The following is an 18,801-nucleotide window of genomic DNA, read 5'->3' as shown; positions in this document are numbered from 1 at the left end:
GTTTTATTTGGTTTATAAAACAATACATGTGATTTTTTTTTAAATTCAGTGGTTATGAAGATACGTATCAATAGCCAACTTCTTCATTCTTAGCCCTTCGCCCTATATAAGCACCGTGAGATTGTTTTCTTCTTATATAAGCATGTAACCAAACCCTCCATTTTAAGGCAACTTCATTCTTTTAATTCAAAATATGTCTAGGACCCATAGACTTAACTCGTCCTTGGAAATAATTGTGCATTATACTATATGAAAATATATTACTATTTTCAACCGTTCACTTGTTCATAGTCTGACGGATTTCTTTTTCGACAAATTGCCCTCCTGCACTCCCGTCTGCATCCGGGATTTAAGGCTGCATCTTCGTGCAAAAACTGACACAAAGCGGGGCCTCTGCGATTGGGGCGGCCGGCCAGGCTCCGCCCCCACCAGCGCGGCCACCAATCAGATCCCGGGACCGCCCCCCTCTTAGCCACCCCCAACCGCCATCCTTTCTACATCCCAGTCCTCAGTCAGCTGCGCAGTCCCTTTTCGCCTGAGGAGCTCCTGCCCGTTGGCAAGCGCCGCCGCCCCCTCCTAGCCGATGTTCTCTGCCCTAATCCGCGCTGCAGGGAATAGAGGGGCTAAGGGTGAGTGTGGGCCCGCGGTGGGTTCTGGACAGGAGAGGCCTGGCGGTGACACAGGCCACGGTCCGGAGCGCGGGTGGCCGGGCGGGGAGACGTGCGACGTGGGCAATGCGCATGCCCGGGACGTGCGTTTGTGTGGGGTCCGGGAGGCGTGAGGGCTGCCGTGGGGCCTCTGAGGTACCCAAGGGGAGGCAGCAAGGTGAGTGCCACAGAGGATTGCTTGCTGTTTATTTCTCGGCTCCTTGTCTGGTGTCTCCCGGCAGCTCCATCTCTGTTCCCTTCTTGCTTCGTTGTTACTCACCCTTGCTGGTCTGGAGGCGCGGGACCCCCTGTTCTCTTGTGCTTTTTTGTGCTCCGCAGGGAGCCGTCGAGATTTCAGCTGAAAGGAACCGTGGAGGCGATGTCATTTCACCTCCCAGGGACTTGCTCTTGAATTCTTTGGGGGCGGCTTGCTTCTGCAGAGCCCGAAGGGTGAAAGTGCTTTCCTCCCCAAGTGCTTTACGCGTCCTCCGGCTCTGAGTGTGTCTGCGGTGGGGGAGTGAGGGGCAAGGTGCGGGAGAGTGGGTGCGGGGCGTCGGGCGGACTCTTCAGTCTGCAGTGCCTTTGGCCTGAGGCAGTCAGGGTTGGATTGAACAGTTCCCAGGTAAACAGACCGGAGCTGGCCACTGACTTGGCTCAACCCGAAATGGAGGGAGAAGGCCTTATGTATAGGAGAAAAAAATCTACGAATCAGATAATCATGGAAACTTCTTGGAGGACGTGCAGGTCTAACTAGACATAAAGGACAGAACGTATGGCTAGATGACCATCCATCCATCCATCCATCCTTCTGTACCCCAAAATATTTATTTGTGAATTGACTTCACTTCAGTACTTTCTTTTTTTCTTTGATTTGATTTTTTTAAATTTATTAATAAAAGGTATATACGCTAATAAAGTGAGTGCCTGACCATCTCCTAGGTCAGGAAATAGGACATAGCAGTACCCTAGAAGCCCCTTTGTATCCTAGGTCATGCCCATCCTTCTCCCTTCCCTGAGAGAGAACATCTATCCTGATTTTTTGTATTAATCATACCTTTGCTTTCCTTTAGAATTTTACCATTTGTGTGTGTATTCCAAAAACATATATATGTGTTGGCTTTCCCTATTTTTTACTTCAGTATTAATGGCATTGTACCATACGTATTAAGTTTTTGAGGTTCACGCCAGTTGATGATTCCTTCATTTTCACTGTTTATGGCTTGAGTCTACTATAATTCATTCATTCTACATTTGTTGTTTGTTGCTCCTTTGGGGTTTATATTAGTTATCTATTGCTGTGTAGCAAATTACTCCAACACTTAGCAGCTTAAAACAAAACAAACAAACAAAAAAGCATATTATCTCACAGTTTCAGTGGGTCAAGAATCCAGGAGGAGCTTTGCTGGGAGTCTGACTCAGTGTCTTTCTCAGGCTCTAAGCAAGGTATTGGCTAGGGCTACAGTCATTCCAAGGCTGGGTGGAGGGACCCCCTTTCAGGCTCACTCGCATGACTGTTGGCAGGCCTCTTGGCCTCACTGGCTTTGGTTGAACACATCACTTCTTTGCCACATGGGCCTCTGTATAAGCAAGCATGGCAGCTTGCTTATACAGCATGGCAGCTTGCTTCCACCAGAGTGAAGGCTTCCAGAGACAGAGAAAGACAAAAGCCAGAGACTTTTTGTAACTTAATCTCAAAAGTGACATCCCATTATTTTTGCTGTCTTCTGTGCGTTAGAAGTGAGTCACTAGTTCCAGTCCACACTCAAAGGAATGGGGTTAAACAAGACCATGAATATCTGGAGGCAGCGATTATTGGGGGCCATTTTAAAGGCTGCCTACTACCCGGGATATTAACAAATAATGTCCTCTAACTATCTTGTACATGCCTTCTGGTTCACGTGCACCCATTCACTCTGGTTCCTTGGAGTGTACACCTAGGTGTAGAATACTGGGTTTTAAGATTTGTGTATGTTCAACTTTCTTAGGTTATTGCTAAACTGTTTACAAAGTGTTGAGCCAGTTTGCACTCTCTCCAGCAACAGATGAGAGTTCCTGTTTTTACATATACCTGTCACAATCTGGTATTATCAAACTTCATTTTTAGCCCGTGGAGCAGGCATGAAATAGCATTCAGTTTTGATTTTAATTAACATTTCTCTGATAACTAATGAAACTGACCATATTTTCATATAATGATGAGCTATTTTCCTTTCTCTGAGAAATTCTGCTTCCTCTCTTTCATTCATTTTCAGATTGGGTTGTTTGTATTTTTCTTATTGTCTATTGGAATGCTTTCTTTACATAGTCTGGATGCTAATCAATCCCTAGTTAACCATATATGCTGCAAATATCTGCTTTCAATTTGGTGCTTAGCTTTTCTTTCTCCGTATGTCTGCCTATCTCTGTCAATGAATTAAGTTCTGAATTTTAATTTCACTTTTACTATACTTTCCTCTAAAAGTTTTTTAAGTTTTGTATTTGGCAATGTCTTAATCCACCTGGAAGTTTCTTGTTATACTTTACTCCATATGAATAATCATCTGCATGAATCAAGTTTTTCATATATGCATGGATTTGTTTTAAGCTCCCTACTTTCTCTGATTATCTATTTGTCTAACTCTACATCAATACAAAATTGTTTTTAACTACTATAGTTTTATAATAAGTCTTTAAATCTGGTAGGAAAGATTCTCCCACCTCTTCATTCTAATTCAGGAGTTTTTTAGCAATTCTTGGACCTTTGATCTTCCATATAAATATTTAAATAAACTTGTCAAGTTCTTCCAAACTGGAAACAAACAAGCAAAGAATCAAACTTGCTGGAATTTTTATTGATACTGAATTAATTCTATGGGAGAAATGTTCTCTTCAAGGTGAATTTTTCCGTCTATGAACTTGGTATATAATGCCATTTATTTAGCTTACCATTAATATTTTTTAATGTTTTGTAATGTTTTATAGTATCTTTCATTGTTTTCCTTTTGCTTGGTTCTGTTGACTTTATTTCTAACTACATTATATTCTTATTGCTATTGTAAATGTTTTCTTTTATAAAAATTATATTTTGTAGCTTATTGTTTGTTGCTGGTATATAGAAATCCAATTGCCTTTTATATATTGATTATATATCAAACTTGATAACCTCCATTAATAATTCTAAATTACCTATAGAGTCAGATTTGCTAAAAAGGCAGTTATATCATCTGAAAATCATGACAGTTTTTTTTCTTCCTTTCTAATCTTTACACTTTTAATTTCTTTTTCCTGTCTTACTGCATTGGCTAGGAACCCCAGCATAATGTTAAATAAAATTAGGGAGGGGTGTCTTGTTTTATCCTTAAGACAATAAAGAAAAAGATTTCACTATATCAACTTTAAATATTGCATTCATAATGGTTATTTTGTAAATGCTTTGTCCCATGATAAGAAAATTCAGTTCTTCTTTTGGTAAGCACTTTTATGATGAGTAAATGTTTCATTGAATGCTTCTCCTATAGCTATTGATTTTCTCACATTATTTGTTTCTTTAAGTATGTTAATGTGGGGAAGTTTAGTTTATTCAAAGTAATATTAAGTCAACTTTACATTCCTGGAATAAACTCTCTATGATAAATATCTAATAAGTTTTAGATATAGATATAAGGATAAACATTAAATATTTACCTATATATATGTGAATTAAGATTGGCCTGTAAATATTCTTTTTTTTTTTTTAATACCTTTTTTTTTTTTTTAAGGGCTTCAAATGCTTGGCTTTTATTTATTTATTTATTTATTTTTGGCTGTGTTGGGTCTTTGTTTCTGTGCGAGGGCTTTCTCTAGTTGTGGCAAGCGGGGGCCACTCTTCATCGCGGTGCGCGGGCCTCTCACTATTGCGGCCTCTCTTGTTGCGGAGCACAGGCTCCAGACGCGCAGGCTCAGTAGTTGTGGCTCAGTGGCCTAGTTGCGCCGAGGCATGTGGGATCTTCCCAGCCTAGGGCTCGAACCCGTGTCCCCTGCATTAGCAGGCAGATTCTCAACCACTGCGCCACCAGGGAAGCCCAACCTGTAAATATTCTTTATGGTACTAACCTTATCTGTCATTAATATCATTTCATAAAATAAGATCAGTAGTATTCTCACTGTTGCTATTCTCTGGAAGAATTTGTGCAAGATTGGAATTATCTGGTCAAATATTACTTTAAATCACCAGCAAAACACTCAGGGTTTAGAGTTTAGTTTTTCAGAGGATATTAAACTTGTTGATCCAATTATTTTAAAGATTATAGGACTGTTTAGGTTTTCTTATGGAATCAGTTTTCATAAATTGCATTTTCCAAGATATTTAACCAAAATTAATGGAACAAACTTGTTCACAATATTCTCTCATTATCCGTTTAAATATTTTCTATTATTATGACCCCCTTTTCATTACTGATGTGTGTATATTTTCTTTCTCTTTTTGGTTTGATTAATTTTGCCAGAACTTGGACTACTTTGTTAGCTCTTTCAAACACACACACACACACACACAAACTGTTTGTTTTCTTCATTATTATTTATTTTATTACTTCTTTCTGCTTTCTTAGAATTTTTCTCTTATTTCTTTTCTAAGCTCTTAAGGTATGTGCTCTTAATCATTAATTTTGAGCTATCATTCTTACATAAGCTCTTCAGGCTATACATTTGTGTCACTGCTCTTTAGCTTTATCTCACAAGATTTGATATGACTATTTTGCTATCATACTTTAAATATGTATCATTTCTATTATGGTTTCTTGTTTGAGCCATGAAATTTTAAGAAATGTGTATTTTAATTTCCAGTCACTCCATAAAGAATATTTTATTATCTTCTAGTAAATGTTGCCTAACTAATTTATAATTAATTCAGAGAATTATGATATCAATTCCTTTGGATTATTGAATCTAGCTTTATATCCTAGCACATTGTCAGTTTTGTGTGCTTGAAAATAATGTGTAGTCTCTAATTATATAATGTCCTGTGTATACCTTTAAAACAAGTGTGTTAATTATGAAATCCAGAGCTGCCATATCTTCACCAATTTTTATCAGCTTAAATTATCAATACAAAAATAGATACATTAAAATCTCTCACTATGATGGTGAATTTTGAAATTTCTCATTGTAAATCTGTTTATTTTTACTTTACATATTTTGAGGCAATGCTATTAGGGAATTGGAATAAATTGAAAATTTTATCATAACGTAGGGATATAAAATATTATGGCTAAAACAAAATATTAATGCTTTTGTTTTGAATTCTTAATTTGTTCATATATCATCAAATCAAGAGTTTCTTGATTGGTGTTTACCTCATTTATCATTCTTTCATCCTTTCACTTCAAATCTTTCTAAATCTGTGTTTTAAATATATATGTCGAATTTTGTCAAAAGCTTTTCTGCATCTATTGAGATGATTGTATGGTTTTTATTCTTCAATTTGTTAATGTGGTGTATCACACTGATTGATTTGTGGATACTGAAAAATCATTGCATCTCTGGGATAAATCCCACTTGATCATGGTGTGTGATCCTTTTAATGTATCCTTGGATTTGATCTGCTAGTATTTTGTTGAGGATTTTTACATCTATGTTCATCAGTGATATTGGCCTGTAGTTTTCTTTTTTTGTGGCACCTTTGTCTGGTTTTGGTATCAGGGTAATTGTGGCCTCATAGAATGAGTTTAGGAGTGTTCCTTCCTCTGCAATTTTTTGGAAGAGTTTCAGAAGGATAGGTGTTAACTCTTCTTTAAATGTTTGATAGAATTTGCCAAAAGCTTTTGACAAAATTCAACACCAATTTATGATGAAAACTCTCCAGAAAGTGGGCATAGAGGGAACATACCTCAACATAATAAAGCCCATATATGACATACCTACAGCCAACATCATACTCAGTGGTGAAAAGCTGAAAGCATTTCCTCTAAGATCAGAAACCAGGCAAGGATGTCCACTCTCACCACTTCTACTCAACATAGTTTTGGAAGTCCTAGCCACAGCAGTCAGAGAAGAAAAAGAAATAAAAGGAATCCAAATTGGAAAAGAGGAAGTAAAACTGTCACTGTTTGCAGATGACCTGATACTATACCTAGAAAATCCTAAAGAAGTTACCAGAAAACTACTAGATCTCATCAATGAATTTGGTAAAGTTGCAGGATACAAAATTAATATACAGAAATCTGTTGCATTTCTATACACTAACAATGAAAGACCAGAAAGAGAAATTAAAGAAACAATCCCATTTACCATCTCATCAAAAAGAATAAAATCCCTAGGAATATACCTACCTAAGGAGGCAAGAGACCTGTACTCTAAAAACTATAAGACCCTGATGAAAGAAATTGAAGCTAACACAAACGGATGAAAAGATATACCATGTTCTTGGATTGGAAGAATCAATATTGTCAAAATGACTATACTACCCAAGGCAATCTACAGATGCAATGTAATCCCTATCAAATTACCAATGGCATTTTTCACAGAACTAGAATAAAAAATTTTTAATTTGAATGGAAACACAAAAGACCCTGAATAGCCAAAGCAATCTTAAGTAAGAAAAACAGAGCTGGAAGAATCAGGCTCCCTGACTTCAGGCTACAATACAAAGCTACAGTCATCAAAACAGCATGGTACTTTCACAAAAACAGAAATATAGATCAATGGAACAGGATAGAAAGCCCAGAAATAAACCCATGCATCTATGGTCAATTAATCTATGACAAAGGAAGGAAGACTATACAATGGAGAAAAGACAGTTCCTTCAATAAATGGTGCTGGGAAAACTGGACAGCTAAATGTGAAAGAATGAAATTAGAAAATTCTCTAAGACCATACACAAAAATAAACTCAAAATGGATTAAAGACCTAAATTTAAGAGCAGATACTATAAAACTCTTAGTGGAAAATGTAGGCAGAACACTCTGACATAAATCACAGATCTTTTTCAGTCTGTCTCCTAGAGTAATGGAAATAAAAACAAAAATAAGCAAATGGGACCTAATAAAACTCAAAAGCTTTTACACAGCAAAGGAAACCATGAACAAAATGAAAAGACAGTCCACAGAATGGGAGAAGATATTTGCAAACGCTGCTACCGACAAGAGATTAATCTCCAAAATTTACAAACAGCTCACACAGCTTAATACCAAAAAACAAACAACCCAATCAAAAAATGGCAGAAGACCTAAATAGACATTCCTCCAAACAAGACATACAGATGGCCAAGAGGCACATGAAGATGCTCAACATCACTGATTATTAGAGAAATGCAAATCAAAACTACAATGATGTATCACCTCACACCAGACAGAATGGCCATCATTTAAAAGTCTACAAACAATAAATGCTGGAGAGGGTGTGGAGAAAAGAGAACCCTTTTACGCTGTTGGTGGGAATGTAAATTGGTATAGGCACTATGGAGAACAGTATGGAAATTCCTTAAAAAACTAAACCTAGAGTACCATATGATACAGTAATCTCACTCCTGGGCATATATCCAGAGAAAACACGTGTTCATTGCAGCATTGTTCGCAATAGCCAAGACATGGAAGCAGCCTAAATGTCCATCGACAGATGAATGGATGGAGAAGATTTAGTACACATATACAATTGAATATTACTCAGCCATTAAAAAGAAAGAAATAATGCCATTTGCAGCAACATGGATGGACATGGAGATTATCATTGTAAGTGAAGTAGGTCAGACAGAAAGATATCTTGTGATATTGCTTATATGTGGAATCTAAAAAAAAAGATACAAATGAAAATATTTACAAAACAGAACAGACTCACAGAAAACAAATTTATGGGGAAAGATTGTGGGGAGGGATAGATTGGGAGTTTGGGATTGACATATACACACTACTGTATTTTAAATAGATAAGCAACAAGGACCTACTGTATAGAACAGGGAACTCTGCTCAATATTCTGTAATAACCTAAATGGGAAAAGAATTTGAAAAAGAATAGGTATATGTATATGTATAACTGAATCACTTTGCTGTACACCTGAAACTAACACAACACTGTAAATCAACTATAGTCCAATGTAAACTAAAAATTTTTTAAATAAAGAAATAAAAACCACAATGAGATACCAGTACATAAAAAAACATATATGTCATAAACTTATGTGTATTTTTTAAATCCTAGGTTTTAAAATTTTTTGTTAGACAGTTTATAACTTATCATTGAATAATTTAATCCAGTTATATTTACTGTGATTAGTAATACAATTGGATTTATTTTTACCATCTTATATTTGCTTTTAATTTTTTCTGCTTTATCTGTCTCTTTCATTCCTAACCACTCTTTCTTTTTTCTCTTTTATTCCCCATTTTACTCCTTCTCTTATTTGGAAGTTACATGTTCTAATGTTTTAGGTCAAATGTTTTAGCAGTAATTCTAGTAGTATAGCACACTTAACTCATAACATTTATTGAAGTATAATTGAGAAATAAAACTTGCATATATCTAAGGTGTACAATGTGATGTTTAGATATATGTATACATTGTGAAATGATTACCACAGTCAAGCTAATTAACATATTTATCACCTTGCATAGTTTACCATTTTTTGGTGAGGACAATTGAGATATACTATCTTAGCAAATTTCAAGTATATAATACAACATTGTTAACGACAGTCATTGTGCTATACATTAGCGCTCCAGAACTTATTCAGCCTGCATATCTGAAACTTTGTAACCTTTGCTCAATATTTCCCCATTTCCAGCCTCTCCCCAACTCCTAGTAACGACCATGCTACTCTCTGCTTCTATAAGTTCAACTTTTTTAGATTCCACATATAAGTGAAGTTGTACAGTATTTGTCTTTCTCTTTCTGAATTATTTCAAAACTTAGCATAATGCCTCGAGGTTCATCCATGTTGTCACAAATGGCAGGAGTTCCTTCTTTTTAATGGCTAAATAAATTCCATTGTGTATATATGCCACAATTTCTTTATTCATTAATCCATTTGTTAGTCACTTAGGTTGTTTCCATATCTTGGCTACTGTGAATAATGCTGCAGTGAACATGGCAGTGCAGATATTATTTCCAGTTACTGATTTCATGTCCTTTGAATATATACCCAGAACTAGGATTGTTAGATAATATGGTAGTTCTAATTTTAATTTTTTGATGAATCTTTATACTGTTTTCTATAATGACTGTACCAGTTACATTCACATCAACAACGTGCAAGGGTTTCCTTTTCTCCACATCCTCACCAACACTTGCTATTTTTTCTCTTTTTGATATTAGCCCTTCTAACAGGTGTGAAGTGATATCTTGTGGTTTAGATTTGCATCTCCATGATGATTAGTGGATTTGAGTACTTTCCCATATACCTGTTGGCCATTTGTATATCTTCTTTTGCGAAATATCTATTCAGGTCCTTTGCTTATTTTTAATTGGATTATTTGTTTTCTTGCTATTGAGTTGTTTGAGTTCCTCATATATTTTAGATATTATTAACTCCTTATTGGATATATGGTTTGTAAGTATTTTCTCCCATTCTATGGGTTGTCCCTTTACTCTGCTATTTCCTTCCCTGTGCAGACACTTTAGTTTGATATAGCCCCACTTGTTTATTTTTGCTTTTATTGCATGTGTTTTTGGGGTCATATCCAGAAATTTATTTCCCAGCCCAATGTTAAGCTTTTTTCCAATGTTTTCTTCTAGTAGCTTTACAGTTTCAGATCTTACGTTTAAGTATTTAATGCATTTTGAATTGCTTTTTGTATATGGTATGAGGGAAGAATTCATTTTCATTTTTCTGCATGTGGATATCCAGTTATTCCAACACCATTTATTGAAGACACTGTCCTTTCCCCATTGTGTGTGCTTTGCACATTTGTCAGAGATCAGTTGAATGTATGGTTACAGGATGTAAAGTCAACTTACAAAAATCAGTTGTGTTTCTATACACTAACAGCAATTTAGCAATTTCCTGAAAGGGAAGTTTAAAACAAGAATCCCATTTACAATAGCATCAAAAACAATAAATACTTAGGAACCAATTTAACCAAGAAGGTAAAAGACCTGTACACTGAAAACTATAAAATATTGATGAAAGTAACTGAAGACACAAATTAAAAGATATTCTGTTCATGGATTTGAAGAAGTAATAATGTTGAATTGTCTGCAAATTTATATATAGAAAAGCTTAATAAAAGAAGTTAGTCATCCGCAAACAGAGATATCTGCAAACAAAGACAATTTAACTTCTTTCTTTCCATTTTGGATGGCATTTTTTTTCTTGCCTCATTGCTCTGGCTAGAAATTCCAGTACTATGTTGAAAAAAAGTGAAAGGGGGACCCCTTGTCTTGTCCCTGATCCTAGAGGAGAAGCTTTCAGCCTTCACTCTTGAGTGTGATGTTAACTGTAGGCTTGCCATATGTGGCCTTTATTATGTTGAGATACATTCCTTCTATATCCAATTTGTTGACAATTTTTCGTCATGGAAGGGAGTTGTATTTTGTCAAATGCCTTTTCTGCATCTGCTGAGATGATTTTATCCTTCATTTTGTTAATGTGGTAGCACATTTATTGATTTGCAGATGTTGAACCATCCTTGCATCCCTGGAATAAATCCCACCTGATCATGGTGTATGATTTTTTTAATGTACTGTTGAATTCACTTTGGTAATATTTTGTTGAGGATTTTTAAATCTATATTCGTCAGGGATGTTGGTCTGTAATTTCCTTTCTTATAGTCTCCTTGTCTGACTTTGGTGTCAGGGTATGGGTAAGGCTCAAACAATGCAATAAATTTAAAATCATTTATCTTCATTAACCCCCATCTTGCAGCTGTGCTATTGTTATTGTATGTTTATTATGCTTTTATATCCCACAAGACGTATTTGTTTATTTAAATATCAATATTGATATTTGCCCAGGTATTTACTCTTTCCAGTTTCCAGTATTCTCAATTCCTTCCTATAGTTATGTACTCCCATCTGGGATCATTTTTCTTAATTTTGAAGTACTGCTTTTTATACTGTAATGCTAGCAGATTCTCTCAGCTTTTATCTAAAATTGTCTTTATTTTGCCTTCATTTTTTGAGGGATATTTTTGTTGTGCATAGAGTTTTAGGTTGGCAGATTGTCTTTTTTTTTTTTTTAACCAATACCACTGTGTTCTGGTTTCTATCATTTTCTTTTGAAAAGTCAGATGTATTATTGTTCCTCTAAATGGAAAGTATCCTTTATTTCTCGCTGACTTTTAGATTTCCTCTCTGAATTTGTTTCTTAGCATTTGACTATAATGTGCCTAGGTGTAGTTTTCTTTGTATTTATTCTGCTTAGGGAATGAGGAGGGTTTTTTTGTTTGTTTGTTTTTTGTGGTACGCGGGCCTCTCTCTGCTGTGGCCTCTCCTGTTGCGGAGCACAGGCTCCGGACACGCAGGCTCAGCAGCCATGGCTCACGGGCCCAGCTGCTCCGCGGCATGTGGGATCTTCCCGGACTGGGACACGAACCTGTGTCCCCTGCATCGGCAGGCGGACTCTCAACCACTGTGCCACCAGAGAAGCCCGAGGGTTTTTTTTTTTAATTTGAGTTTTGATGTTTTTCATCTCTTGAGAATTTTCAATCATTAATTATTAGCATATTGCTCCTGTTTCACTGTCTCTCCTCTTCTTCTGGGAGTCTAATTATACATATGTCAAGACGTTTTACTATGTCTCATAATTCTTATTATAGTTTTACTGTATCCTTTCATTTCCTTATGCATCCTTTCTTTCCTCTGTGTGTTACTTTTAGATACTTTCTACTGATTCTTGTTGCAGCTTATCAATTCTTTGGTCATTTGTGTCTAATATGGTATTACAACCAACTATTGAATTCCTGATTTCAAGGATTATGTTTTATTTCTAAAATTTCCATTTTAATATTTTATGTTTTAATTCTATACTGGAATTCTCCAGCCTGTTTCTGTTATTTTTGAACACATTAATCACTGTTATTTTAAAATCAATCCCTGTCTAAGAATTCAAATGTCTGAACCACTTGTCTGTTTCTATTTTTTGTTGTTCTTCTTGAGTTCTTGATAATTCATCCTTATTTTTAAGCCTCCTTCTAAATTTTTGATTGGATGCAGGACATCATGAATGAAAAATCAGAAAGTTCTGGTTGATGTTAGTGTTTATCAAAGAGGATTTTTCTGGTGTGGGGGACAGATAAAGTACCAGAAGATTACTTTAATACTATCAGAGATTAGCTTTAAGCTTTCTTAGAACTGGTCCCTTTCAGGTTTTTCCTTTATCCAAGAGCATAGACCTTACTTCTCAGGCATTATTTTTATTCATATGCCATGGTTTTTCTCATGTCTCAACTGAAAGCAGATAGTGTTGATAAAAATCAGTTACTTTGGTGGGACTTGACCTCCATATTTCCATAATAGTACAGCTACTGAAATGACTGCTCAATTGATTGGCATTTTAGCCATTATTTTCTGCAAGTTTTTTGGGTCTCTCCCTGTGCATGCATAGTTTAGGAGTCAGCCATTGACTTAAGGGGAATTTGTACATAGATTTTTAGATTCACTTCTCTGAGATTTCTTCTTGTCTGAAATTTCAACTCCTTTAAGTTTTAACTGGTTTGGTAATCTTGAAACAGTAAGGCTGACACTTCCTGCTTGGCCTCAGTTATCCTGCATTGTGAACTGGAAAATGCCCTAAAAGAAGAAGCCACAGGGAATGAGCAGTTCATGTCCTGTGTTTTCCTTCCCTCAGGATTGTAGCTTCTCTCATCCTGCTTATATTGTTTGCTCTTCAAAGTCTTCCCTTGTTGCCTACATTTTATCCAACTTTTATTGCTGTTTTTAGTGGAAGCATTGTTCTAAACAAGGTATTTTCTCAATGACAGAATTGGAAGTCTCTCACCATTTTGTCTTACATCTCAGATTATTTATCTAAGACTATTTTATTTCTTCTTGAGATATATCCTTTAGAATTTCTGTTAAAGCAGACCTTTTGGTAATAAATTCTCAATATTTGTGGGTCTGAAAGTAACATTGAAGACTCTTATAATAGAAAGTAGGGGACTTCCCTGGCAGTCCAGTGGTTAAGACTGTGCTTCCCATGCAGGGGACGCAGCTTCCATCCCTGGTAGGGGAGCTAAGATCCCACATGCCTCGGTGCAGCCAAAAAATAAAAAGTAGTTTAACGAAGGTAGTGCTGCGGTGGCGCTAGGGATGAGAAAGCAGTGAGGTTAGCTTTTGGGTCACTTCCAGACTATTAAGGGTGGTGCTGCTTTGAACATTCTAGTACATGTCTTTTGGTGACATGTGTATGCATTTCTGTTGGATATATACTTAAGAGTGGCATTACTGAATAGTCTTATTTTTGATTTCAAAATAATTTTTGTAACATTTTAAAAATACAAAATATCTAAAGAAAAAATTACTGGTCAGCCCTTCCCACTTCCTGAGGTAGCCAAATATATCCTTATTTTTCCTGTTAGATAAACAGAAACATACAAAAGTAGGATCATTAATTTTTCACTGAAAATATATGTTGAGAGCATTCCTCAAGGTTTGACTTGAGCTCATCTTCTTAAAAACTGCATAACATTTTGTCGTATGGACTGTTAATAACTTCTTCATTCATTCCTATGTTGCTGAGTATCTACAGAACTTAATATCTCAAAACTTATTTCAGTGCTTTCAGGATTTCATGGCAGTCTCTATTACTCAGGGCAGAAACTGGAAAGTAAAACAGAACCTCTAGGGGAAGTAGAAATAAGAAAGGATACAGGGGGCTTCCCTGGTGGTGCAGTGGTTGAAGGTCCGTCTGCCGATGCAGGGGACACGGGTTCGTGCCCCGTTCCGGGAAGATCCCACATGCCTCGGAGCGGCTGGGCCCGTGAGCCATGGCCGCTGAGCCTGCGCATCCGGAGCACAGCAACGGGAGAGGCCACAACAGTGAGAGGCCTGTGTACCGCAAGAAAAAAAAAAAAAGAAAGGATACAAGATTTATAATTGAGCTAGAAAGGTAGAGTCTGAAACAGAGAAAGAGAGGATAGAACCAGTTGAAATTTTGGGAGACACAGAAAACAAAAGGCCTAAGGGAGAAAATTAAAAGAGCACGAAGATGAGGAGAAAACTTACAATACAGAAAATTTGTAATTTGGTCAGTTTTCTATGTCACGGTCCTATTTGTTTCATAGAGGAGTGATCCTAGGATTGCTTTCCTCACCGCACAATCATCTGTCTTGTCCATTCAACCATCAGTTGGACATCATGGAGCACCTGTTTACGGCCACATTAAGTGGAGAATCTGGAAAAGAATGAAAGAGTTCTTGGCTTGTGCTTGCTCTAGTTTGGGGAGTTGTAATGAAACCCTGAAGTAGTACAAGGTGTGGTACTCTATCCACTTTATCTTGAATCCACATTCCTTTGGAAGGTCCAGCCTGGACACTGTTTTGTGCTAGGGGAGAAAGCATTAAAATTGTCTCTTCCTGAGGATAGTTTGGTCTGGGGACATCTTCTCCTTAGGTACCCAGTGTATAGGGACCAGGGTGGTGATGGGTGAGGGGTGAGGAAACAGGACAGTATACAGAGGTCCCACAGATCTTGTAGGCCTTTGGGGCCAGCCGTAAAAAGGGGCTGTGGTTTTCACCCTGGTTTCTAATGTTGAGCTCACCAAGCTAAATGAGCAGACACCTGGTTCAAGACAATATGTGGTCAGGCATAAGGCCAGATCCTGGCTCAAAAGTCAAGCGTTGCATCCCACTCTTTCTTGATTAAAATGAGTCAGGACTAGGAACGAAATTTCAAGAAACCCATACACAGGGAGAAATCATATTTATAGAAGGGTCACTACCGGCTGCTTGAGCAAGGATATTTTATCTATTCTTAGTTGATTAAATCTATCTATTTTTATCACAAAATAATATATATTACCGTTGAAACGTTAATGAGGTGTGTGAAGAAAAAATACAAGTAATCTTCTCTTTATTGTCCGATTCTTATAGTTTGATGTATGTCTTCCATAAACTTTGTGTTTATATAAGCAGATAAAAATATTTTTAAATTTATATGTACAAAAATGCAAAATCTCCGTCTTACTACCACGTTAAATGTGTATTAAATATATATATAGTAAGACAGGAATAAAGACACAGACCTACTAGAGAATGGACTTGAGGATATGGGGAGGGGGAAGGGTAAGCTGTGACAAAGTGAGAGAGAGGCATGGACATTGTGTACACTACCAAACGTAAAATAGATAGCTAGTGGGAAGCAGCCGCATAGCACAGGGAGATCAGCTCGGTGCTTTGTGACCACCTAGAGGGGTGGGATAGGGAGGGTGGGAGGGAGGGAGACGCAAGAGGGAAGAGATATGGGAACATATGTATACGTATAACTGATTCACTTTGTTATAAAGCAGAAACTAACACACCATTGTAAAGCAATTATACTCCAACAGGTGTAAAAAAATAATAAAAAAATAAACACCTTTAATAGCTGTGATAAAAATAAGTGAATAAATAAATAAATAAATATAGCCAAACTCCTGGAAAATATATGTAGATTTAACACATCCTTAGAAATAGTTGAAAGAACTATCACTATCCACCAACTCGTTTGCTCGTAAATAGTCTCACGGATTTCTTTTTCCGCAAACTGCCCTGCAGCACTGCCGGGGCGGGGGCGGGGGTTCTCCGTCCTGGATTTGCTGGGGCATCTGCGCGCAGAAACTGACGCAAAGCGGGGCCTCTGCGGTTTGGGGGCTGCCGGCCAGGCTCCGCCCCCACCGCTGCGTCAGCCAATCAGCTCCCGGGACGGCCGCCTTCTCCCTCCCCCACCCCCGCCGCCGCTCACCTCTACCCGCAGCGTCCACCACCACCTCCACCAATTTTCAAATCCCGGGCTGTGTGCTCCTTCTCCCTGTCACGTCTCTGCAGAGGAGTCCCTTCCCCCTTTGAAGTAGTGGGTGTGCATATTGCTGGACTACGGGTGAGTCTTGTACAAAGGTGGTTTCTGGGACCAGAGCAGGCTACGGAGCACCAACCGAGTTCCCTGCGGCCGGGCTGGGAGAGGGAGGGACGCGGCCAGGGTCCCAGGGGAGTGGGCCCAGGGGAGTGGGCCCAGCGGGACTGAGAAAGTGGTCGGGTTTTGGGTCTGAGACCAATTGGGCCTAAGGAGGCAGGTGTCTCTCAAAGAGGATTCCCTGAGGTTTCTCCATGTCTGTTTCTGGCTCTGCTTTTTTTTCCTACCACTCTGGCTTTTATTTCTTTAGTTCTTTATTTCTTCTCCTCCAGGAAGGTAACCATCAAAAGTCTAATGCATTCTTTGCCTTTCTAAACATTTTTCATAATAAAATCTGTCAAAGCTACAGGTAAGTACAGAAAATAATATAACAGATTTATCAGGTGTTGACATTTTATCACCTTTCCTTCAGCTCCCTCTTTCTCTCTCAACGTCACTCCCCCTCTCTCCCTCTGTGTGTGTGTCTCCTCCTTTTTAAGAAACAAAATCTGACATTTAAAACCTTTTCTCCACCAAGTCTCATGCCACCATCCTGAGAGGTAAGTTAGGTTGTATCCCTCCCATGTATATTTTTGTCCTATTTTTTATTTTTATGTATGCAGTATATGCATTTTTGTTTTGAATTTTAAATTTTTCATGAAACAGTGTTTCAGGTTTTACCTTGGTGCTACTAGTCTTGGCATTTCAGACCCAAAAGGGTCTTAGCAAGCAAGTCACCAGCCCTCTTTGTTTAGAAGAGGACCCTGACCCCTGGAGAAGATAAAAGACATCTTCACCATCACTCCTTCACCGGGCAGGATCCTGAATTCAGGTCCTCTTGATTTCTGTTCTTGGCATTTCCTCTATGTAAACCCTGCCAGTGAGCTCACCTGCCCACATGCTTCTATTGAATTATTGTTCATATGATTCAATTTGGGGAAAGAGGATTGAAGGGAGATGGAGAAAGGAAATATGACTTGGGTTTGGACCAAAATCCTAGTCAAGATGAAAAAGTATGCATTTTCTTGAAACATATTTATTAAATCTTAGGATGACCGGAATATTTATTTTATTTAACAAGCAGTCATACAGTCTTACTGTACATGCCAGACATTGATCTAAGAACTTTGTATTCACTCACCAGCTTAATCTGAGGAACAGAGGAATTAAGTAACTTGTGCAAAGTCACTCAGCCCGTAACGTATAGCACTAAGATCTGAATCCAGGTTATCTGGTAACAGTCTGAGTTCCTAACCATTATCCTACATTATACTACCGTAGCACCTGAGCTAGGTGAAATCACCACACAAAGTAGGAACTTGCAATTCAGAGAAGGGAGGAGCATCTGTCAACTGGTCATCAGAAAGGACTTTAGGAAAGAAAGAGGATTTGAAAAGTACACAGAAGAATAAGTTTGAGCCACCTATTGTTTGCATGAAATATAATATATTCTTAATTTACAAAACAACACAAATAACAGTGCAAATAATGCAGCGCTATATAAAAGTTGCCCTGCGCTATTCCTCAAATTAAACAATATTAGCAGGTAGAGTAGAGATGTAGCTATCCTTTCACCCACCATAATACAAATATATGGAGGGATGCTTTTTATTATAAAAATGAAAGCATATTCAACAATTTCTACAATTTTTATTTTCCCCTACGCAATATGTCAAGTACATTCCTCCCAACGAAATGGAGATCTAACCTCTTCCTTAGAATTGAATAATAGTCTGTAGACTGTGTCCTATGGTTTGTTCAGCCATTTCCTTTACTAATGACTAGTCAGAGAAGTTTTGTCTTGAATTAGACGGCCGTCCCCACTGCCAGAATGGGGGCCACCGCAATGCCGAGCCGACAGGGCCGGCGACACAAAGAAGTGCTGTCCCCTGCCAAGCGCCGCCCCTTGGGGTCGCGGTCCCGCCCAGGAGGAAGCGGGGAGGAGGAGACTAGTCCGGAACCCCACCCCCACCCCCGCTCCGTCTCCGCCCAGCTCGCTCGCCCTGCGCCGCTTGCAGGGACGCCCCTTCCCCGCAGAACCTTGCGTCTCCCTCTGGCCCCAGCCCTCCTTCTTCCAGCTGCCGCCTTGGAAGTTGCAGGGCAACCTGGTGAGTGGCCCTCTCCGAATGCCCCGCAGGCTGGACCAGGGGCGGGTGGCCGTGGACTGAGCTCGGGTAGG

At 38.2% G+C, this 18,801-nt stretch overlaps 1 protein-coding gene across 3 annotated transcripts in view; it reads left to right on the top strand.

Annotated features, from left to right (window-relative positions):
• The first annotated feature begins 484 nt into the window (after positions 1-484).
• Positions 485-18,801, top strand: part of TCAF1 (TRPM8 channel associated factor 1) — a 44,699-nt gene continuing 26,382 nt past the window's right edge. For 2 of the 3 annotated variants that reach the window (XM_081244148.1, XM_081244149.1), the window contains exon 1: positions 485-629. In XM_081244148.1, the coding sequence (XP_081100274.1) occupies positions 584-629 (46 nt within the window). In that variant the 5' untranslated portion in view covers positions 485-583. Of the gene's footprint in view, positions 630-18,645; positions 18,731-18,801 lie in introns of those variants that run through there. The other variant, XM_081244150.1, reaches the window with a different exon arrangement.

The sequence above is a fragment of the Mesoplodon bidens genome, assembly GCF_964165515.1.
Source record: "Mesoplodon bidens genome assembly, chromosome: 9".
NCBI lineage: Eukaryota > Metazoa > Chordata > Mammalia > Artiodactyla > Ziphiidae > Mesoplodon > Mesoplodon bidens.
Note: the sequence above shows the minus strand (reverse complement) of the source record. Positions and strands in the feature narration are given on the sequence as shown.